Source organism: Moschus berezovskii, chromosome 25 (assembly GCF_049115385.1).
Source record: "Moschus berezovskii isolate FMDL1 chromosome 25, NW_MosBer_1.0, whole genome shotgun sequence".
NCBI classification, from domain to species: domain Eukaryota; kingdom Metazoa; phylum Chordata; class Mammalia; order Artiodactyla; family Moschidae; genus Moschus; species Moschus berezovskii.
In genome coordinates this window covers 10,062,944-10,086,665 of record NC_142484.1, presented here as the reverse complement: position 1 = coordinate 10,086,665, position 23,722 = coordinate 10,062,944, and the positions used below count along the sequence as shown (strand labels likewise).

General features: G+C 45.7%; 1 protein-coding gene across 1 annotated transcript; it reads left to right on the top strand.

The window, feature by feature from the left end:
* Window positions 1-876: 876 nt before the first annotated feature.
* ASRGL1 (asparaginase and isoaspartyl peptidase 1) lies at window positions 877-22,529 on the top strand. Its single transcript, XM_055415756.2, has 7 exons — window positions 877-1,035; window positions 1,598-1,801; window positions 10,005-10,147; window positions 10,805-10,962; window positions 19,706-19,824; window positions 20,762-20,872; window positions 21,217-22,529. The coding sequence occupies exons 2-7, from the start codon at window positions 1,609-1,611 to the stop codon at window positions 21,420-21,422; spliced, it is 930 nt and encodes a 309-aa protein (XP_055271731.1). The 5' UTR covers window positions 877-1,035; window positions 1,598-1,608; the 3' UTR covers window positions 21,423-22,529.
* Window positions 22,530-23,722: the final 1,193 nt, after the last annotated feature.

Sequence of the window (23,722 nt, the reverse complement as noted above, 5' to 3'; positions counted from 1 at the left end):
GCTAAAGCTGAAACTCCAATACTTTGGCCACCTCATGCGACGAGTTGACTCACTGGAAAAGACTCTGATGCTGGGAAAGGTTGGGGGCGGGAGGAGAAGGGGACGACAGAGAATGAGATGGCTGGATGGCATCACTGACTCTGTGGACATGAGTTTGAGTGAACTCCGGGAGTTGGTGATGGACAGGGAGTCCTGGCGTGCTGTGATTCATGGGGTCGCAAAGAGTCGGACATGACTGAGCGACTGAACTGAACTGAACTGATGGTAACAGTAATCTAGGGAGGCTGGGTAGTGAGGACTATAGGTGATTGGTTCAATCATCTGGATTGGGGTGGGGGTGTCAGAGCCTTTAAGGCTCTGGTACAAAGAGGAGTATAAGTGTCAAACACACACACACACAAAATGTACTTATGGTTGAAGGAATTTAAGAGCTGGGATCCTGAGGCTCAGAGGAAGTGTTTCAGACTCTTCAGTGAACCGCAGGCAGAGAACCAGACCAATTACAGAGATTATCTTTCTGATCTCTACCAATGTTAAGGGGTGAGACAATAAAAGGGAAGAAAATAACTAGCAAGTCTGAGAAACATCCCGGGGAGAGGAAGGACTTCAGTGCGTGCACTGGGGCTTTTCAATTTTCAATTACAAAACCTCGGCACATCACTTCTCGCCACCCACCCCACCAGCTGGCCTCACACGGAGGAGGAGGAATTCCCCGCATCCCAACAGGAAGCTCGAGTGCGTGGAGGGCCGGCACAGCCCCTGCCCTGGGAGCCGGGCCGCGGGAGCCGAGCGCGCGGTGGCGACGCCGGCAGAAGTGCTTGCGCCCCCGCCGCGCCTTGAGGCTTTACGGTAACTCCCTGGGGCTCGCTGCCCCGCCCTCGCGCGCAGGCGCGGAGCCGTTGCCCGCCGAGCGGTTGCCGGCGGAGCGGTTTCCAGAGCGGCTTCGCAGCGAGACCCGCCTGTGCAGCATCCGAGGCCGCCCGGGCGGCTCGGCCCAGCCTGAAGCCCCGGCGTCCGCCTCCTGCGGCGTCCTCGGTCAGTCGACGGGCCCTGCGGGAAGCCGCCTCCCCAAACCCGGGACGGCACCCTCCCGGGTGCCGGGGCCGAAAGCGGAGTTCCAGCCCCCAGGCCTGCCCCTGGCCCCGCGGCGCGGGTGGGAGCGCGGACAGGTCCCGGGAACCGAGGCTCGCTGTGGGGCCGGGAGCAAGGCTGGAGCTGCGGCCCCGGCGGGCGGGGGGTCGGCAGGGGCGCCGTCTCCGCCCCTTCCCGGCCCGGGCCTCGAGCCGGGGTTCCCCGGGGAAACTGAGGCCGGGCGTCTGCGGGCGCGGAGGGGGCGCGGAGCACCGCGCCGCTGCTGCGAGGCGGGCAGGTGCCCGGGCCGGGCACGGAAGGGCACCCTGGGCTTTTCTTGCAAGGTTCACACCCCGCCGCCTCCTCTGCCCGCCGGACTCCCTGGGTGTCGGGAATTCGCCTGAGGCTGTAAACGCTGCTCCCGTCCGGCCGTGGAAACCTGACCTTGTCCCCAGCGGGAGACATCAGCCCCACGCGGTTCTCTCGGACCCGCCTGAAAGGACGCTTTCGTCTTCCTGACCCCTAGGATCCGTCGCCATGAACCCCATCGTCGTCGTGGTCCACGGTGGCGGAGCCAGCAGCATCTCCAAGGACCGGAAAGAGCGGGTGCGCCAGGGCATCCTCAGAGCCGCCAGCGTGGGTTACAACATCCTCAAGCAGGGAGGGAGCGCCGTTGACGCGGTGGAAGGAGCCGTGGCAGTGCTGGAAGACGATCCCGATTTCAACGCAGGTAAATGTGCACTGCAGCGAGGGACCAGCGCCACACCGGGTTCAGCTTCCCCCGCCAGATACACAGAACCTTTCTAAAGTGTCGCTGGATCTCTTCAGCCTTATGGTAAAACCTAATATGCCGAAAAGGCTTAGTTTTTCTACCTGTTGACCAAGTTGCTTAGGGGCTTGCCTGGTGACTCAGTGGTAAGGAAACCGCCTGCCAAAGCAGAAGACTCAGGTTCCATCCCTGGTTGGGGAAGATCCCCTGGAGAAGGAAATGGCAACCGTCTCCAGTACTCTTGCCTGGGAAGCCCCACAGACAAAGGAGCCTGGTGGGCTGCAGTCCATGGGGTCACAAGAGAGTCCGACAAGACTTAGTAACTAAACAAGTTAAAGAATTTTAAAATTCATTATTCACCCTTTCTTCTTTAATCTGCTTTCTGGAATTCAGATACCAAGAGGCATTTTTATTACATCTTTTTATGGGGTAAGGGAATAGACTGCTCACCCCACAAAACATGGCAACCTTGGAGCTTCAGGGTGTCATTTGAATGGAGGGAGTGAGGGCACAGAGAGGCTGCAGGAAAAGGCAGATCACTCCAGATTGGTAGGTGGCAGATCTAATAAGCATGGGAACCGACACTGGAGGCTTGTCTTGCTGGATAAGTGGCCCTCTGTTCGTGCCCACCAGAATCTGAAGTTTATTTAGAGGCCTTATCTAGGGTCAGCCATGCATACCTTCCAGATGATCTCGATACCACATCTCACGGCTATGTCTTTGGGCAACTTCTGGTTCAGGAAGTCAAATGGAGGGCACCTTCCAAGGAAAGAGGAAGGAAGGGGTAAGGGCCTCCGATTGCCCCAGCAGTTCACCCATCGTGACCGGCCGTTACAGTCCCACACACTTTCTCTTCCGCACTGTGCCCTGATTGATTGTTGGGTGGTTTATTTTGGCGGCTGTTTGCCTGCGTTGGAGGCAGATGCCACAGCAAGAGTACAGGCACGTACAAAAGAAAACACGGGTTAAGACAGTTTATCAGATCACAGATACCTTTTTCCACCAAGAGTCTCATGATTCAAACCATTGTTCCTAAGTCTTCTAGGCTGGGGGCCAAACCACTCAGAGCGTTCACTTGTGTCCTGTGATTTAATAAAAGTGACACATTAACAGACTTAACAGGTATGAGCACACAGCATTCTGTTTGGATGACGGCAGAGGCAGTAATAATGGCCAAGGCTATTCTGTTTTGTAGGAGAGCTTGTCTCACTGGAGCCTTTTCAACGTGCAGGAAGGTCAGGCTTCGTTGGCCATCATTCCGGGCTTGATGAGTGAGGCCCTGTGCGTGCTGTCGTGTCCTGCAGCCCAGTGAGGGGCACAGAGATGGCAGCAGAATGATCGTTCCAGTGGGAAACAGAACATGCCCCCCTGGCCTTGAGGACAGGGAGGTCGACAGCCTTAGAAACTCGATCTGGTTGTAAATACCTTACCTGTTAGCCAGGGGAGGCAGTGCTCTCTGGCTGAGGAGATGGCCTGGGGGCAGGATACCCCAGACCAGACCCCTCCCCTTCGTTTTCAGTGCCACACCTTCTATTGCAGGTTTGATGCATCTCAACAAGCCCAGCTTATGGCAGGACAGCGGGAGTGGAGTTTGAGTGGTCCCTCCTCCCCTATCCGGGTAGAATGTTCAATTGCAAGTCCCAGTAGCTGATCCCCTCGCCCAGGGGCCCAGGTGTGACGGGGCTTGGTATTCTCAGAAGCATATCACATTGATCCATGGTGAGAGGGCAGTGGCTGTTTCCCAAAGCACCTTTTTGGTATCAGGCGCTTCCTCGGGGGTCCCCAGTCTGGCATATGAGACAGCAGTTCTACTGGTTGATCACTCAGATGTATTCAAACCTTGGACAGTACTTGTGTCGACCCAGCCACGGTGGTTTTGTCTGTTAGTAATTTAAGGTACTGCCTTAATGTTCCATTTTTTTCTTTCTCTCAGCCCTACTGCTTGTGGGGGTTATAGAGGAGATAGAACCTCCACTCGGAGCCACATTCTTTTGTCCAGGTTTGCATATCACAATCCACATCCTTTGAAATGTGACCTCAGTCACTGTCTGTTTGATGAAGTTACTCCTGCTTTGTACTCAGCTTCTCTAATGTCCTAACAGTGGTACCTGGTTTGCATGGGGACAAGGGAGAGTTTGAGTTATGCCAGATGTGGAGTCCACACAAACCAGGGTATGTTAGAACCCTCTCTCAGAGGACGGAGGCCAATATAATCGGTTTGCCAATCCCTCACCAGTTAGGAACTCTGGTGGGTGGCCTCAGACTCCTTTGGCAGTTGAGATCACGCAGGACCTGCCGTTACTGCATTAACCAAGTCACTGTGTTTCAAGGACAATCTGGCGTCCACGATCTAGTGGCCGTTCTTTCCATGCCTCACATTCTTGCAGGCAAACCCAGATGACCCTTCACACATCCCGACCCGACAAAGGCCCACTTCTGCTGTTTCACATAAATGCATTCACAAAGCGTGATTCTTTTGTGTTTGGCTCCTTTCACTCAGATCAGTCCTTTTTTAGAGTAATAATCATCATAACTACTGTGAATGTCTGCTGTGCACCAATCCATAGTCTAAGAAACTTTCCTGTTAACTCGCTTAGTCTGCACTCTGTCCTGTGGTTAGGGGTAATTATTGTGCTCATTTTTCACCTGAGAGAGTAAAGGCACAAAGAGATTAAGCAACTTGCTAGAGATTGAGTAACTTGTCACATTAAGCAACTTGCTAGAGATTAAGTAATTTGTCAGATTAAGCAACTTGCTAGAGATTAATTATAGAAAACCTAAAATCTCGGGGTTAAAATACTTCTTAGAATTGTACCACCCATCCACCTGACATCTGTCACAGAAAAGAATTTCAGGAAATCTAACCAGTCGGTCATCAGATACTTAGTAATGGTTCTGTCCCCTCGCCTCTACCCTGCACTCTTTAACCCATAGAATGAGACATAACTGCATTCCGTGGCGGTTTGTTGAGCCAGAGTTTACTAGATGCCCTTCCACCCCTTGCCATTAGCACCCCTTGGAGGACTCACTAAGCTCTGTGCTTGTTAGCAGTCAGGACCCTGTTGGCTGACAGTCCCTGCTTCTTCACAGGAGACCTTCATTTGGAGCGAGGCATTCTGGTCTTCCACCTTCTCTAAACCAATGGGGTGCATTGGAGAGCTAGGGACTAGGGAGCTGCAGCTGCTGGTTCTCGTTTCTCTGCTCTGAATCTGGAGCCTGCATTCTGAGTGGCTCCCTTCTCATTTCCCAATTGTCCACTCTGCACATCGAGGAAAAAGAGAGCCAGCTGAAAAGAAGGAAATCAAAGATCTGGGGATAAAGGTGGAACTTTTAACAACATACTGTCCACCTCGAGCTCTGTTTTCTGTTTGCCTTTCCCAGCTCTTCAGCAACCTCTACTATAATCCTCTAGAGGAACTATTTGGGAACTGCATGCAAAAAGCTGAGCCCTGGCAGTTACTGAGTTCAGTTCAGCCGCTCAGTCGTGTCCGACTCTCCGCGACCCCATGAATCACAGCACGCCAGGTAGATGGCAATAATTTGCATTCATGACAAAGCTTATCTGAATGTCTGTTAAAAGATTGTTTACATTGTATTGATCTTTCAATATATTTTATGTTTCATTTTATGTTTGAAGCTTGTTTCATAACACTTTGTTTATTAAAAAGTAGTTTATTTGTTAGACACCACCAGTTTAAATTTGAATGCTAGGAATATTCTTTAGAGACTCAGATTGACACCCAAACAGGGACCCTTTGCTTTCACTGGAATTGAGCAGTATTTACACAAACCTTTAAATAGTTATTATATTTTCTCTACAGTTTTCTCTACAGACTTCCCTACAGACTGTCTAGTTGCCACAAGTCGGGGCTACTCTTCATCTCAGTGTGCAGGCTTCTCGTCTCCGGGGCTTCTCATTGCAGAGCACACACTCTAGGTGCAGGGGCTTCAGCAGTTGCAGCCCATGGGCTCAGTAGTTGCGGCCCACCGGCTTAGTTGCTCTGAAGCATGTGGGATCTTCTCAGACTAGGGATCGAACCGGTGTCCCTTTCATTGCACGGCAGATTCTTAACCACTGGACCACCGGGGAAGTCCCACCTTATTCTTAGTTTTTTGAGATTTTTTAATCATGTATGGATGTTGAATTTTATCCAGTCCTTTTTCTGCATCTGTTGAGATGATCATATGGTTTTTGTCTATTGACATGGTGAAGATTGACTGATTTTTGAATTTTGAACCAGGTTTTCTTCTCTGGGATTAACACCACTTTGTTGTGATATATGTACATATATATGTTGCGATATATATCACATTACATATATGTAATATATACATAAAATACTGGGTTTGATTTGATGGTGTTTTCTTAAGATTTTGCATCTATGTTCATGAGAGATACTAGTCTATAGTTTGATTTTCTTAAAACATCTCTCTGGTTTTGAAATGAGGATGATGCTGGCTTCATATGGTGAAAAATGTTCCCTTCTCAGTTTTTCTCAAAGAATGTATATAAAGTTGGCATTATTTCTTTGTAATATTTTGTAGATTGGTAGATTGATTTTTGTTTGTTTTGATGGAAAGTTTTTATCTAAGAAATCAAATTCTTTAATAGGCATGGCACTGTTCAGGTCATCTGTTTCTTCGAGTGAGTTTTGTCCGTTGTCTTTCAGGAAATGTTTATATTTTATTTAAGTTACTGAATTTGCAGCATTTCTGTGTTATGCTTTTGAAATCTGGATGGTCTGCAAAGAGGTTCCTTCTTTCATTCCTGATATCTGTAATTATGACTTTTTTTTTCTTTGTCAGTCTAGAGTTTATCAAGTTTATTGTTCTTTTCAAAGAACTAGCTTTTGTTTCGGGGGGATGGATTTTGTGAATTTTTCTGTTTTTCCTTTTGCTGTTTTTCTGTTCTGAATTTCATTGATTTATCTTTAGTTCCTTTATTCATTCAGCTTGCATTGAAAAATAATTTACTTTTCTTTTCCCTGTTAGATCAGGGAAAAGAAATTTGAGACTATTCTTTGCTGATATAAGCATTTAATGTTTTAAATTTTACCCTAACACTGCTTTGACTTTTTTTTTTACCTGTTTTTATATGTTGTCTTGATTTTCATTCCACTCAAAATGTGTTCTAATTTTCCTTGTGACTTCCTCATTATATCATGAATTATTTAGAAATATAATACTTAATTTCCAAATATTTGTGGATTTTCCAAATATCTGTACTGATTTTTAGTTTAATTCTGTTACAATCAGAGGATATGCTTTTTGTGATTTGCATTCTTATTAAACTTTGTAAGGTTTGGTTTTTGACTCAGAATGTGTTCTGCCGTGCCCATTTGCACTTAAAAAGAATGTACTCTGCTGTTGTTGTATAGAACAATAAGGTCAAGTTCATTGGTAATGTTGTTCATACCTTCTGTATCTTGATTGTTTATTTCTACTGATTCCTGAGACAGGAGTACTGAAGTTAATTGTAATGGTGGATTTGTCTTTTTCTCCTTTGAGTTCTATCAGTGTTTACTTCACATATTTTGAAACTGTGAGCTGGTTTATAGATTGTTGTCTTCTCAGTGAACTGACCCCCTGTATCATCGTTTAGTGTCCTTATTATGAAATGCTCCTTATTGTGAAGTATGCTTTGCCTGATGTTAGTATAGTTGCTCCAGTTTTCATTTGATTGATTTTGGCATGGTATATAATTTGTCCATTCTTTTACTTTTAAACTATTTGCATCTTTATATTTAAAGTAGATTTTTCATTGATAGCATATAATTATGTCCTATCTTTTCATACAGTTTGACAACCTCTGCTTTTTATTGGGACTTCCTTGGTGGCTCAGATGGTAAAGAATTCACCTGCAGAGCTGGAGACCTGGGTTGGATCCCTGGGTTGGGAAGATTCCCCTGGAGGAAGGCATGGCAACCCACTCCAGTATTCTTGCCTGGAGATTCCCTGTGGAGAGCCTGGCAGGCTTTTAATAGAGATGTTTAGACCATTTCCATTTAATGTGATCACTGATGTGGTTAGCCACAAATTTGTCATCTTGATATTTGTCTTCTCTCTGTCCAGTCTATTTGTCGTTCCCCTTTTCCTCTTTTTCTACTTTTTTCTGCCTTCTTTCGGGATAATTGAGTGTTTATAATTCCATGTTACCTCCTTTGTTGGCCTAGTAACTAAACTTCTTTTTTAAAGGTTGTTTTAGAGTTTATAGTATACATCTCTCACTTATCACAGTCTGCTTTAAGTAATATCAAACTTCATGCTTAATAGAAGAACTTTATGCAGCAGACACCTGTTTCTCCTTTCCTAGCCTTTGTGCTACTGTTTTCATATGTTTTATAAGTGATAAGCTACCCAATGCATCATTATTATTTTACTTGAAGCAGTTATATTTTAAAGATACTATAACAGTAAAGGGAAAAGGGGTTTCTGCTAATCCACATGTTAGCCGTTTGCAGTGTTCTGCTTTCTTTGGGGGAATCCTGATTGCTGCCTGCGGTCGTTTTCTTTCTGCTTGAAAGACTTCCTTTAACATTTCTTGGGTTGCATGACTGCTGTTGATGACTTTTTTTGTTAGCTTTTGTATGTCTATAAAAGTCTTTGTTTTGTGCTTTCATACAATTTTAGGAGAACAGTGATCTCAGGTGTTTCCCCACAGTCAGACCCCTTTTGGTTGCTGAAGTGCAGCAGTGACAATTTGTTTTTTAGGGATACTTTCACTGTGTGTGACTTTTTTTTTTCTTTCAGAGCTTTAAAAATGTTGCTCCCTCTGTCTTCTGGTTTGCATTGTTTCTGGCAAGAAATAGGCTATCGTTTTTCTTTTTCCTTCTATGCCTAATGTGTCTTTCTCTGGCTGCTTTTAACATTTTCTCTTCTTATTAGCACTAAGCTGTTTGATCATGATATGCCTGAGTGTAGTTTTCTTCATGTTTCTTTTCCTTGGACTTTGATGTGCTTTTCTGATCTGTGAATTTATAGTATTCACCAAATTTGAAAATTCATCACTTCCTTAAACATTTTTTGTCCCTCTGTCTGACCTCTTCTTTGGGGATTCCAAGTACACGTGAACTGGACTGCTTGACACTGTCCCTGAGCTCAGTGATAAACTCTGTTCAAGTTTTTTCCAACCTTTTGCTGTGTCTTAAGTTCATTCATCTTCTCTGCAGTGTCTAATTTGGTATTAATCCTATCCAGTATATTTTTCATTTCAGACTTTTTCATTTCTAGAAGTTCTCTTTGGGTCCTTTTCATATTTCTTTCCACATCCTGGTACATAGGGAATAGTTACAGCAGCTGTTTTAGCGTTCTTGTCTAATAATGCCACGATTTATGTCATTTCCAAATCTGTTGCTATTGATTGATTTTTGTCGTTGTTCCTCATTATGGGGCATAATTTCCTGTTTCTTTTTGTGCCTGGTGATTTCTTATTAGATACCAAACACTTGTTAGGTGCTGCGTATTTTTGTACTCCTTTAAATATTCTTGAGCTTTGTTCTTATCCCTCTGAGGAAACAGAGCCACATAGAGGTTAAGAACAACTACACTCACAGGTATTATCTAGGTACAGAACGTTGGAGGAAAGCTGCTGCTGCTGCTAAGTCACTTCAGTCTGTCCGACTCTGTGTGACCCCATAGACGGAAGCCCACTAGGCTCCCCCATCCCTAGGATTCTCCAGGCAAGAACACTGGAGTGGGTTGCCATTTCCTTCTCCAGTGTGTGAAAGTGAAGTCGCTCAGTCGTGTCTGACCCTTAGCGACCCCACGGACTGCAGCCTACCAGGCTCCTCCATCCATGGGATTTTCTAGGCAATAGTACTGGAGTGGCTTGCCATTGCCTTCTCCGAGGAAAGCTGCTAGTGGTAAAGAAAACAGAGTAATGAGACCTGATGGTTTTAATACGTTCAAGGAAACCTAATGTTGCAGTAAAATGTTGCCATGGAGAGGAGATGAAGCTGGAAAAGTAAGTCAAGGGGCCAGATCAGGAAGGGCTTCATACCGTTTATTTTGTAGGTCGTGGGGGTACCGAGTCAGATTTGTGTTTTTAGAAATGTTCCTTTGACAGAGAAGTAGAGGATGAATTAAAGTAGGCAGCTTAGAGAGCAAGCTCTGAAGCCATTTCTAAATTCTTAACTCTTGCTTTTCGACTTCTTTTTGGTTTTAGGTTGTGGATCTGTCTTGAACGAAAATGGGGAGGTTGAAATGGATGCCAGTATCATGAATGGGAAAGACCTGTCTGCAGGGGCGGTGTCTGCAGTCCGCTGTATTGCGAATCCCATTAAACTTGCACGACTTGTTATGGACAAGGTATGTGGGACCAAACCACGCTTTCCTAAGGAATTGTCACTGCTGCACTTCAGCAACCAAAAGGGGTCTGACTGTGGGGAAACACTTGAGATCACTGTTCTCCTATGAAAGCACAAAAGCAATGTTATTATTTAAGTTTCTCCAGGAATCCAAGACTCATGATTGCTTGACCAGCTGTTACATGTTATCTTCCTGTATTTTCTTCAGCCTGTTCTCAACACATGGTAACATAGCATATTCAAACTGAAGAGACCGGCTGTGTAAATAGCATGGATGGAGAATTCCCCAGTGGTCCAGTGGTTAGGACACTGCATTTCCACTGCCAGGAGCCGGGGTCAGTCCTTGGTCAGGGAGCTAAGACCTCAGAAACTGTGCAGCATAGTAAATAAATAAATAGCATACATAAAATAAAAATGGATTAAAATTTAAGATCATATGTAAGTTGAATTCCTAATATTCCATCATTTGGTGGTTTTTGAAAATACAAAAACTCAAAGAGATAGGCTTTTTTCAACATTCAGAAAATTATGCCAGTGGAATTTGCATTCTTGAGGCTTTTACCCAGAAAGAACAATTATTTCCACACAGTTGGAACAATTAAAAAGAGTTTAACTTTTTCAAGCAACTAACTATTTTCCTGTTTCTTTCTGGCTCAAGACACCTCACTGCTTTCTCACTGACCAAGGTGCAGCAAAATTTGCAGCAGCCAATGGGGTTCCAACAATTCCTGGACAACAACTGGTAACAGAAAGAAGCAAAAAACGCCTGGAAAAAGAAAAGCTTGAAAAAGATGCTCAGAAAGCAGACTGTGAGAAGTAAGTGTCATCTGTGGCTCACATTTGGGGGAGTTATCCAGATGTGGAAGTTTGACACATGTCTGATTATCCACATTTCTTAAAAAAGTCCAATATCACATGGTAGTTTCAGTTTTTGTGTAGAATAGTTCACACTAAATAATGGAGAAGCTGCTCTTTTGATTCTGAAATTTAACCACATTTTTTACTCCTGTGAATAGTTACTCATAGTCACCTGAGAGTCCCTTTTCCAACGTGATTTGACAGGTGAATGCTGGGTGTTGATGTATTAATTCCATGTGCGCGTCTTGATCAATTTGTTGTCTTCAGCACCACCCTGTGAACTGAGGCACCTTCCACGGGGCAGAGAAATCAGCATAGCCCTGCGTTCTGGATTATTGTTTTCCATGTTACCCATTCAAAAGTGCCAAATAAAAACCCCCGTGTTTAAAGCAAAACTTGAAAAATAAAATTTTAATGTGGCCCGGAATAAGGAATATAATGGAATATAATCTATTAATTCTACACACCCTTTTAGATTTGTAATTCTTAATCAGAGGTATACTTTAGTATCATCTTAAGAGCTTTTTCAAAATATACATGCCTGAGCTCCTTTCCTACAGGATCTGATTTAGTGAAGCTGAGGTGGAGAGGCCACGCAGGTCCATTAGAAAAAAAGTTTTCCAGGTGATTACGACATGTCCCCAGGTTAAGAATCTGCTTCACAAGATTGGCCATATGTTGGTAGCTGTTGATAATCTTTACCAAAGGTACTGTTGTGTCTGTGGGGTTGCTTTATCAGTGGTTCATGTCCATTTTAATAGATATTGCCACATTGTTTCCAAAAATTCTGCAACAACACCATCTCTACCAGCCTGTACTGTTCTTCCATATAAGCAAGAGGGGCTCCTGCCCTGGGTCCTGCACTTTAGAAGACCCTCATATCACAAATGGGCTCCCCCGATGGCTCAGTGGGTAAAGAAACCACCTACCGCCTACAGTGCAAGAGACACGGAGATGCAGCTTTGATCCCTGGGTTGGGAAGATCCCCTGGAGGAGGAAAATGGCAGCCCACTCCAGTATTCTTGCCTAGAGAATCCCATGGACAGAGAAGCCTGGCGGGCTGCAGTCCATGGAATTGCAAAGAGTCGGACACAATTAAGCAACTTAGCACACAAGCAACAGCATAGCGCAAATACAGCAAACAGTTGGTTTATTGCAGACCCATGGGGCGCCTCTGTCCCTCGGCCATGGCACGGTGTTGCCCGTCGCCCTCAGCATCCGCTCTTGTGACTGATACCATCCAGCCCCCAGGGAAGTGCTTCTCTGCCTCTCTTGCTCTGTGTCTTGGAAGTAAAGCCCACCTGAGTCTAAAAGCTTGTGGATTATACCACTGCTGACGTAGAAATAGACGCTGCTTTGGAGTGTGGGGGAAGAACTGAACAGCAGAAGGACTTAGGTAAGAAAAAAAGACAATTTTTTTTTTTTTTTAAACAAATTCTAATATAACGAAGTGTTGTTTCCCAGTAGTGCCAAGTGTCCTTTTTCTTTCTACATGGTTCAGTTTGCAGTTCTGGAGTTATCCACAAATTAGTATAATATCTGCAAGATTTGCAGAGGGCTTATTCCCACTACTCTTAGATTTGTGAATATGTGGGTCTAGACCCGCATTGTCCAATAGAAAAAATGAGAGCCATATATGTAGTTTAACCTTTTCTAATAGCCACATTAAAAAAGAAAAAAAAAATGAGTGAAATTAATCATATTTATAGTTAACTCATCATACCCCAAATATTATCATTTCAACATGTAATCCAAACCAATATTGTAAAGCAATTATCCTTCAGTTAAAGATACATGAGTTTTTTAAAAAGCATGTGATCAACGTAAGAAATTATTTCTGAGGTATTTTACACTCTTTCGTGCTCGGTCGTTCAGGTCTGCCGAGCGCCCTGCACTGGCACCATGTCTCGCCAGGGCCTGTCTGCATCTCGGGTGCTCAGCTGTACTGGGCGTGGCAGGTCTAGACAGAACCCTTTATGCTGGCGGCTAAATGGATGCTGAGTATTAGAATTATGAATGGTTTTATTCTTGTAAACAGACTTAGGATTGAGGGACTTCCTTGGTGGTCCGGTGGTTAAGACTCTGTGCTCCCAATGCATGGGGCCCAGGTATGATCCCTGGTCACAGAACTAGATCCCACACACAGCAAATAAGACCCAGGGCAGCGCCCCCACTGCCACAAAAAAACCCAGTAATACTTAAGGTTGAATTAAATTTTTTTAAATGTTGAAATGTTCAACTTTTAGGTAATTTTTCTTTAAAATGGTTCTATTCATTAATTATAATCAATGTTTAGACCTTAATAATTTTGTGAATTTTAGAAAAAACTAACTTGAAATTATATCTACAAATTACTTTTATTCTCTTTTTTTGGATGTGCCCTTAATTTTGATGAAAATATATGCTGATGTTGTACACTGTCAGTATAGTTGCATTTCACTTTCTAATTTCTAGATTATTGAAAATGTGTACAAGTCAAGATTTTGATAGAAAAAAAATACTAAAATGGAACTCATAAAAGAAAACTAAAAGGAAAAAAGGAGTAAAAAAAATCTTCAAAGAAATGGTCTGCTTTAAAAGTAAGCAGTCTTCTTCCAGGATGACCCACATAAAATTCACAAAGAGAACATTACAGATTCTTTGTTCGATTAAGATTTAATTATGTATCAAAACAATGAAAATTAGAAATACTCTCACCAAATCCACAACTTGAACAGTTCAGATAAATCCTGACAACTTCATGTTCTTTGCTAAAGGAAGATTTAATTGCTAATCACAAAGAAGGCATGCAGTTATTGGACTTGGAGAGGAAAGGCTGAATAAATAGCAGACAGTTGTTAACCAGAAAAGGCAAAGATAAAAAACATAGATGTAATGTTCTTGAAAGAATAATATAGTATTTGGGACTTCCCTGGTGGTCCAGTGGTTAAGACTTCACCTTCCAATGCAGCCAAAAAGCCAAAGCATAAAACAGAAGCAGTGTTGTAATAAATTCAATAAAGAGTTTAAAAACGGTCCACATCAAGAAAAATCTTTAGAAAACTAATAATATTTGGCTACATATAATGGTGCTTTTCATGACCTCATCACATAGTGTTTATAAAAAACCACAGGAGGGCTTCCCTGGTGGCTCAGTGGTAATGAATCCACCTGCCCTTGCAGGAGACATGAGTTCGATCCCTGATCTGGGACAGTTCCACATACCATGGAACAACTTGGCCCGTGCGCCACGACTAATGAACCTGTACTCTAGAACCTGGGAGCCACAATTATTCAACCCGTGTGCCACAGCTGCCGAAGCCCGCGTGCCCTGAAGCCCGTGCTCTGCACCAAGAGAAGTCAACCGCAATGAGAAGCCCTCATACCACAAGAAAGAGACACACCCCCCCCCAACCAATCCACAACTGGAGAAAAGCCTGTGCAGCAACACAGACCCAGCACAGCTAAAATAAATAAATTTTTTTAATGGGACATTTCTAGGCTTGGTAAACATTATTTCAAAATTTGATAAAATGCCAAACATAATTAGAGGGAAAAAACTAATGATGAGTATCTAGGAGAGAGAATTCAGATAGGTTCGTTTAATGGGTAATAAAGCGAGAGATGAAATCATATATGAAGTTTAAAAAAGCTCAGTTCCACTAGAATGTACCATGATCAGAAGACATGTTGGAAACACAAGGCAAGCCTGTAATAATGGAGCTACCATGGTGGGTACATAAAAGGTGTGTAAGCGCCACGTTTGGCCAAGAGTCCAGAAGCGTTCTGTGTGGCACGTCCAGCTCACAGTGAATTTGCTTCTAGGAGACGAGCCCTCAGCTACTCCAGTACGGAAAGAGATGTGGGACAGTAGAGGGTCCACTGTGAGATATTCTGGGTGTGGCTGAAGCTGGAATGGCTTGACTAGACTCACATCTGACCTTACAACAGACTTCTATACCAGCTACATGCTGTTATATGTAGGTCAGGAAGCAACAGTAAGAACTGGACATGGAACAACAGACTGGTTCCAAATAGGAAAAGGAGTACGTCAAGGCTGTATATTGTCACCGTGCTTATTTAACTTATATGTAGAGTACATCATGAGAAACGCTGGGCTGGAAGAAGCACAAGCTGGAATCAAGATTTCCAGGAGAAATATGAATAACCTCAGATATGCAGATGACACCACCCTTATGGGAAAAAGTGAAGAAGAACTAAAGAGCCTCTTGATGAAAGTGAAAGAGGAGAGTGAAAAAGTTGGCTTAAAGCTCAACATTCAGAAAACTAAGATCATGGCATCCAGTCCCATCACTTCATGGCAAAAAATGGGGAAACAATGGAAACAGTGGCTGACTATTTTTCTGGGCTCCAAAATCACTGCAGATGGTTATTGCAGCCATGAAATTAAAAGACGCTTACTCCTTGGAAGGAAAGTTACGACCAACCTAGACAGCATATTGAAAAGCAGAGACATTACTTTGTCAACAAAGGTCCGTCTAGTCAAGGCTATGGGTTTTCCAGGAGTCATGTATGGATGTGAGAGTTGGACTATAAAGAAAGTTGAGCGCAGAAGAATGGATGCTTTTGAACTGTGGTGTTGGAGAATACTCTTGAGAGTCGCTTGGAACACAAGAGAGCCAACCAGTCCATTCTAAAGGAGATCAATCCTGGGTGTTCATTGGAAGGACTGATGTTGAAGCTGAAATTCCAATACTTTGGCCACTTGATGCGAAGAGCTGACTCATTTGAAGGGACCCTGATGCTGGGAAAGATTGAGGGCAGGAGAGGAGGGGCGCGGCAGAGGGTGAGATGGCTGGATGGCATCACCGACTCAATGGACATGGGTTTGGGTGGACTCCGGGAGTTGGTGATTTACAGGGGGGCCTGGCATGCTGCGGTTCACGGAGTCGCCAAGAGTCGGACACGATTGAGCGACTTAACTGAACTGAAATGCTGTTAAAGTAATTAAATTAAGAAGAGTTCAGCAAAAATTACAGAAGTTCCTCAAAGAACAAATCATGGACTTTAACAGAATATGAAACGAATTTTGAATTTTCATGATCTACAGTTATTTAGTCCGAACTGTTCCTCTCTGTTGATAAGCTTAACAGAAGCTTAAAAAATTTTTTTGTTTGGCTTTTATACTTATTAAAGGATTGGAAATCTTTTTTAAAGTTTAGAGAAGCAAAGCCAAAAGTGCATGTGAGATATGCAAGAAAAATGACATCTTCATAAAATATAAGGAAATTGAAATAAGGGAAAATATTTGCTTAACTTGAAGGAGAAGAGGCATGTACAAATGATCCTGAAACCAGTCTCTGTGGAGACTGTTACTCTGTTCATTGTAAATTGAAGCGTGAGTATCACTTGAAGAGCGAGTTGAAGAAAATTAAGCAACGTGCTGCGATTTTCAGTTTCCTTTTACCAGCATTGAAATTTGAAAGAAGAATTTAAGATAGTCTGCATGGATTGAGACACCGCTTAAGAGATGACAAAAGTGACTGTAATAAAGTGATTATGATTTCAATGTTCAAATTAAAATATGTTGTGAAATCTCCTTGTTAACAGCTTATCATTCGCAGCCTCATATAGCATTTGAGTGCAGTAATGTAAAAATCAGGATTCATTTCCAAAGCGAAGTATTGCTTTAAGAGTTTTGTATGTAATTCCAATGCTACTGCCTCAGAAGGGTGAAGTCTCCAAGTTAAAATTAATTGAAAACTTGTTAAAGAGTTATTACTGCATTGTATCAAGAGAAGTTGTGTTATTTGGCGCTTTGTCAACAGAATACATGTTATGTGAACATGTTGATCGTAAGAACATGGTCCATGCCTCCTGAGATGAAAGCAAGGAAAATCAATTTTACGGAATAAATGCATTATAATTGATGATTGCGTATGTGCCTGTGGGGTTTTTTTCCCCCCCTGATCATCCAGCCATCACAGCTGATCAACAGAGGATATGCATGATAGTAATTAAATTGTCATCATTGGTAGCTTGTCAGCTTTCAGTCAAATGAAAACCGTAGCTTTACAATATTTCTCTCGATACATTTATCATGGTAAGAGGATAGAACGCACTTATTATTTCTAAGTCTTAAACGTGTGTGGGCCTCCGTTTGCCTTTGCATTTTTGCCTCGACCCCTTGCACGTGTCGGGGGGCTGCCACCAGCCGTGACCCGTCCAGCCTCCTTCCCACCCTCTCCTCCTGAAACACCCCGACACAAACCGCTGCCTGTACGCCTCCCAAGCGGTCTGTTTCCCCTCTGGCCTCGCTCAGTCCACATAGAGTAGCCAGAGTGGTTCTCCTAAGATGACTTTTGTAGAATAGCACACACTCTGAGTGCATAGGTCGTCACAGAGCACTGGACGAGTTTTCACAGGGTGGACAGTGTGATCAGCGCCCAGAGCCAGACATGACCTGCATGCAGCCCAGTGGTCCCCCTCCATCACTGCCCCCTCGGCTCCCAACTCCGTGGACTCCTGGTGCCACTCTCTGAACTTCATCTGAGGGAGAGCGTGTGGTTTGGTCTTCTGTTGGGCACCTTCTCTCCTTAAGTTCTAAGACCCGTCCCTTTGTTGCGTGCAGCAGGGTCCACCCTCGCTGTGGCCAAGTGTGCTGTCTCCTGTCTGTGTCACAGGTTATTTACTTGGATGGACGCTTGTGTTATTTGCAGTTTTGCCGATATTACCAATGCTGCTGCTGTGGACCTTCTGTCTGCTTTCTTGGTGAACTTACTCCGCGTTTCTGTTGGATAGAAATGCAGGGATTTGGCTGAGTCAGGGACTTCCCCTGGCGAGCCAGTGGTTGAGACTCGGTGCTTCCACCGCAGGGGTTGTGGGTTCAATCCCTGCTTGGGGAATTAAGATCCCACAGGCCGTGAGGCGCAGTCAAATAATAGGGGAAAAAGGAAGGGCTCAGTCTCCTTTCCTCCAAGTGCCGTGTCAGCCCATGTCCTTGAGGCTCCCAGTCCCTGCGCTCTGTGCCCAGACTTGCTGCCACGTCTCTTTTCATTTTAGCCATGCCAGTGTATAGGTTGGGCTTCCCTCATAGTTCAGTTGGTAAAGAATCTGCCTGCAATTCAGGAGACCTTGGTTCGGTTCCTGGGTCGGGAAGATCCACTGCAGAAGGGATAGGCTACCCACTCCAGTATTCTTGGGCTTCCCTTGTGGCTCAACTGGTAAAGAATCTGCCTGCACTACGGCCATACCACCCTGAACGCGCCCAATCTCGTCTGATCTCGGAAGCTAAGCAGGGTCGGGCCTGGTTAGTACTTGGATGGGAGAATCCGCCTGCAATGTGGGAGACCTGGGTTCGGTCCCTGGGTTGGGAAGATCCCCTAGAGAAGGGAAAGGCTACCCACTCTAGTATTCTGGCCTGGAGAATTCCATGGCTGAGCCACTTTCACTTTCAGTGGAAAACTTAATGGGTGCGGTGGTAAGAACAGTTATTTTTAAAACTTAACTCGTATCATGACACCTCTCAGCTCAAACTCTCCAGCGTCTTCTCACCTCGCTCAAACCGAAAGCCCTTCCTGTGGCCTGTAAACAGGATGACCGTGTGATTCAGTGTTCAAACTGGAGCTTGGTTTTGTGAGTGAAAGGGAGGGGCAGTATTAATTAAGCCAGGACAACAGGCATAAACAGGATGGACCTGGGAACCCACCCCCTTTGCCAGAGCCTCATGGTCTGCCTGCTGGCTGCCCTCTGACCCTGCCACACTCTCTTCGCTTTGTTGTCTCCAGCCACGGTGGCCTCCTTGAATTTCCACGAACTTGGAAAGCATGTCCTGCTTCAGGAATGTTCTTCACCAGCAATCAGCATGACTTATCCTCACTTCCTTGAGAGAGGCCTTTATAAAACCACCTCTCCACCAGCATGTGCCCCATGAGCTGCTACAGGCTATAGTTTATTCCTATTGAGTAAAACCTGACATATTTCATTGCTATATCACCCTGTGCCCCGAATGCAAACTTTCTGGGAGAAGGGACTTTGTCCACTTAGCTTTCTGCTGTGTCCCAACACTTAGAAGGTTGCCTCCAATACAGTTCACTATAGAATCAGGGTGGTGGGTATGTGGCTGTTAGTGTATAATTTCCTTCAACTTGTGTACTTCAAGATTTATGATAAAATGTTAGAGTATATGGCTAATTCATGTTGATGTATGGCAGAAACAAACACAATATTGTAAAGCAGTTATCCTCCAATTAAAAATAAATTAAAAAAAAAGAAATGTTAGAGTAAAACCAGCTTATTTCATCTTCATAGCAAGCCCCGTGACACAGGCGGAGTGAGGTGTGTGGACAGTTAGTATCACCTGGGCAGTTGTCCCATCTCATACCTGCAAACTCAGGGCCTCCGGACTGGGGTGGGGAGCTGAGGATCCAGAGGACGCTGGTGCACCCAAAAGTTTAAGTAGTGCTCAATTATTTGTATCCCCGTTTTATAGGTGGGGAAAATGAGACTCGGTCACCCAGCTAGAAAGTGATGGTGCCAGGACTGCACGGACCCTTTAAAGTTGAGGTCTAAAGGTGCGTCCAGCCGTCTGACTGATGTGTGGAATGTAAACGAAACAGGCTTTCTTCGCTGTCACCATGAGTGGGGAATGCTGGAATCAAAGCATTGTCCCATGTGCCATTAACATAGAAGTGTATTAAGCCACGTTGTCACCTGTGGGAGTGTCTCACGTCCAGCCTGTCACTCTCTGTTTTTTTGGCAGAAACTTGGGGACTGTGGGTGCTGTTGCTGTGGACTGCCAAGGAAACGTGGCTTACGCAACCTCAACGGGGGGCATCGTCAACAAGATGCTGGGCCGCGTCGGGGACACGCCGTGTATAGGTGGGCTGGACAGGCGACCCCTGCCCCTGCCCTCCCCCTGTTGTCTTGTCCTCATTCTCTGCTCTCTGTCCCCCGCCCCGTTACTTTCTTCCTTCATCTCTTCCTCTTCCTGTGGCAGCTGTAGAATTTCTGGGGGTGGCCAGAGTTGGGGACGGTTGTCCGGGGACAACGTGGCCTGTCCAGCAGGTACCTGATTCCTAGATGCTGTGTTTTGGGAATGACGTGGGAGGGAGGTGGAGATGGGGTGCTGAAGTCACCCCAGCACCCCCGATGCCTCTCTCTTCTCTGTAACCCATTTCACGATCTGCAGACTAATGATACCCAAAGGGTTAAGTAGGTTAAACCTCTTCCCAGGAATGGGCTCAGATGAGCAAACTAAGAAAGCTGACAGCTTACGTCTGCAGTTATTAGACTGGAGTGGCGTAAGAGCAGCGCACCACCACTGGATATTACAGGGACTTCCCTGATGGTCCAGCGGTTAAGACTATGCACGCCCAGTGCAGGGGGCACAGGTTTGATCCCTCGTCAGGGAAGATTCTGTATGCTGCACAGCCAAAAGGAAAAAAGATATTACACATTGAAGTGTTCTTTGCATTAACCCTGGAGCACATTATCTAATTCCCAGGAGTACGTGTGTTTGGGAGAGGGTGCAGAGAGGGTGTGTATGTGTTTCATCCTATGAGGGCTGTGGAGATATGCCCGAGGGCAAAGGAGGAGCTGCCCTGGTGTAGCTGCTCCAGGAAAGGTCAGGCCTGCCTCCCCGAGGCTCCCCCTGTGCCCTGATCTCAGGGTATTCGCACGGTGGTCACTCGCGCACCTTGGCATGACACCCTGTCACCCTTGGGATTTAATTTTCATGTAGCTTTAGACCTGTAATATGTGTTTGACTTTCCTGACTGTTGCTGCTCAATTAGAACCGATCCCCTTCCTTGAGCAGGATCTGGAGGTTACGCTGACAATGACATTGGAGCCGTCTCAACGACAGGGCATGGTGAGAGCATACTGAAGGTGAATCTGGCCAGACTCGCACTCTTCCACGTGGAACAGGGTATGTGGAACCGGGAGACTGCTTATAAATATATGGAAAAGGATGGGAAACCCTTGCTTTGCTTTCAGGTTGAGTCCCTGTCTGTTAGGGTGCAGAAAGAAGAAAATTTGGAATACCATTCGCCTCTGCATCCAGGGGGCAGAAGAGATACTCTGAGCCTGGGTTCATCCCAGTGGAGTGGAGGGGCCTTGTAGCATTGAGAGTCCTTGTTTGAGACGTTCAAGTAGAAATCACTTACCAATAATCTTTGTTAACACGCTTTGTTTTTTTCATACTGTAAATAATTTCCCCATCAGATTCCTTTCAATAACTTGTGCTGTTCTCAACCTCTCACTGTTTTTCAGGAAAATCACTAGAAGAAGCTGCTGACGCATCATTGTGTCATATGAAGTCCAAGGTCAAAGGCGTAGGTGGTATCATCATGGTCAACAAAGCAGGAGAGTGGGCGGTGAAGTGGACCTCCACATCCATGCCCTGGGCGGCCGCAAAGGATGGCAAGCTGCACTCGGGAATTGACTTCGGCGACACGAGCATCACTGACCTGTCCTAAGCCCCCAGAAGCTGTATTCTAGAAGCTAGCTTGGAGGTGACGCACCGTCTCCTGGTGTGGAGACTTAGCTTTATCAATTAGATCTAGAAATGGAAAAATTCTGCAGTCTGTCACTTGCTTTGTTGCCTTGATGAGTGTCTGGTTGGGGGCAGATTCCAAAGTGTATGAGAAGTGCCCATGTTAAGATCAGAATAAGACCAGTGAAGATGACAAACTCCCTGGAGCCTTCCTCATGAATAGTCCCCATTGTCTGAGGTTAGAAAGAAGAAACAGCAAGATCTTAACAGTACAGAAAGGGCCTTGATGCATGGAACAGCTTTTGGAGTTGGACCTACAGCAGTGACAGAGGCTGTAGGTTCAAGGGTGTGGGGGGTTCGGAGGAGAGGGCTCTGGGGCAGCACCCAGTGCAGGCTGAGGCAGGCAGGAAGGAGCCAGTGGAAGCGGTGAAGCGGGGACAGGGTAGCAGAGTTAATGGAATGTTGAATGTTGCAGAGCTTATTCGGAGTCAGAAGAACATCAGGTAAAAGAAACAGAAAAACTGATTTTGTTAAGAAAGTGCAGATCTTTTCTGACTTACCAATACGGACGTGTTTCCAGATGCTGTAAAAGGACCCTCCTCTGACCCCTGGCTCTCAGTGCAGGTGAAGGTCATCATGGGCACCCTGGAGCCCCTCCCAAGATTAAGAGCTTTCTTGGGCTCACTCCTGAGCCTGCTCACTTGATTTCCGCCCCCAGCCAGCTTCCGCCTCCCAGACCCCCAGTTCCTCACAGTGAACCGTGGGGCTTGTGACCTCTCTGCCTCTCCTACGACAGGAAGGGCCAGTCAGTGTCCAGATGACCCCGACTTAACAGCATCCATGACTGCCCAGTGCTGTGGGTTCCCCCAGCTGAACTGGGTATCCACTGTGGTCAGTCAGCATGGTAAAGAAAGTCATTTCCTTGGTGGAGAGTATTCCTATTAGCCTCTTTAACACTGGAGACAGTATTTTTGCTATGACATATCTGCTCATTTTTTTATAACTTGTCAGGGCTTACTTTCTCTCTGGAAAGAAATTGCTTCACTTTAAATTCCATATGCCACTAATAAAATGTATTTTGAAAGAATAACAGTGTGGTCAGGAGTCACTGTTGACGAAGACCAGATTGTACATGACCTCCCTTGGTCTGTCAGTTCGGACAGGTGAACTTGTTAGACGTTTCAGCCTATGGGTGGTGTGTGGATGTGATAAGACCACCTGCCTCGAGGAGACTATGAGAGTTTGCAAAAGAATGGAGTTTCGGGGGATGGGTTAAGGAAGAGGCCCACCCCCACTGCAGGAATCAGCGGGGCTTATGGATCCGTCTTCTGTCTTCTCGCCAGTTGCTGACCTTCAATTCAGACAATCTCACAGTCCAAGCCACTGTCCCCTGGCCTTCCCTGTTCCCGTGTCCTCTGCTCTGAGCCTGAGAGAGAGAGATGGAGGCAGGCCGAGTTTGAATCTTGCTTCTCCCCATGACCTGGGTGACCCTGGGCAGGATAACTTCTGAGAATGTGGTCATCTATAAAGTAGGTCACTCTGACGATTAAATGAAAATAGAGGACAGCTGCTCAGTGTTTTATCTCCACAGCCTCTGGACAAACAGAACGTGTGGCCAGGCCCCAGAGGGAGTCCACGTGGTTGTGTCCTTTAAGCCTCAGATGCAACCACCACCCTTCAGAGATGGCACTCTGTCAGCAGGTGTGTTCATTCACTCGGGCTGCCAGCACCAAAACACCACAGGCGGTGGCTCACACGACAGACATTCCAGAGGCGGGAAGGCCCAGGTCCAGGCGTCGGCAGTGGGGCTCCTCCAGAGGCCCTGTCCTCGGCCTTATCTCCTCGGTCTAAGGACACCAGTCGGATGGGGTCAGGGCCACCTAACAGCCTGCTTTTCACCTCTTCACAGACCCTGTCTCCAAAACCCTGAGGGGCAGGGCTTCAGCACAAGGATTCTGAGTGTCCTGGTTCAGCCCCGACAGGAGGCAGAGCAGGCCCATTCAGGAGCTGGGAAGGGAGAGACTTGTGCAGAAGTCACCATTACTGTGGAGGAAGGAGCCGGGAGCGGGGCCTGGTTTCACACATCCCGTTTCCGTTCTCAAGGGACATGTCTCTAGTCACCGAGGCCCCTGGGGGCGCAGCTCTGGCCGCCCAGTGAGGGAAGGGTCCCCCAGCTCCTCTGGTGGCCAAGGTGTGTGTTGATGCCCTCAGACCTCGCTTCTGTGAGCAGTCACTGGACTAGTACGGAATCTCGTACACGAAGACCGGGGGGCAGTCTCTCCT

Coding starts and splice junctions, on each gene's coding strand:
- ASRGL1 (XM_055415756.2), top strand. CDS start 1,609: ATGAACCCCATCGTCGTCGTGGTCCACGGTGGCGGAGCCAGCAGCATC. Junction 1,802..10,004: donor CGATCCCGATTTCAACGCAG/GTAAATGTGCAC, acceptor TTTTGGTTTTAG/GTTGTGGATCTGTCTTGAAC. Junction 10,148..10,804: donor CACGACTTGTTATGGACAAG/GTATGTGGGACC, acceptor TTCTGGCTCAAG/ACACCTCACTGCTTTCTCAC.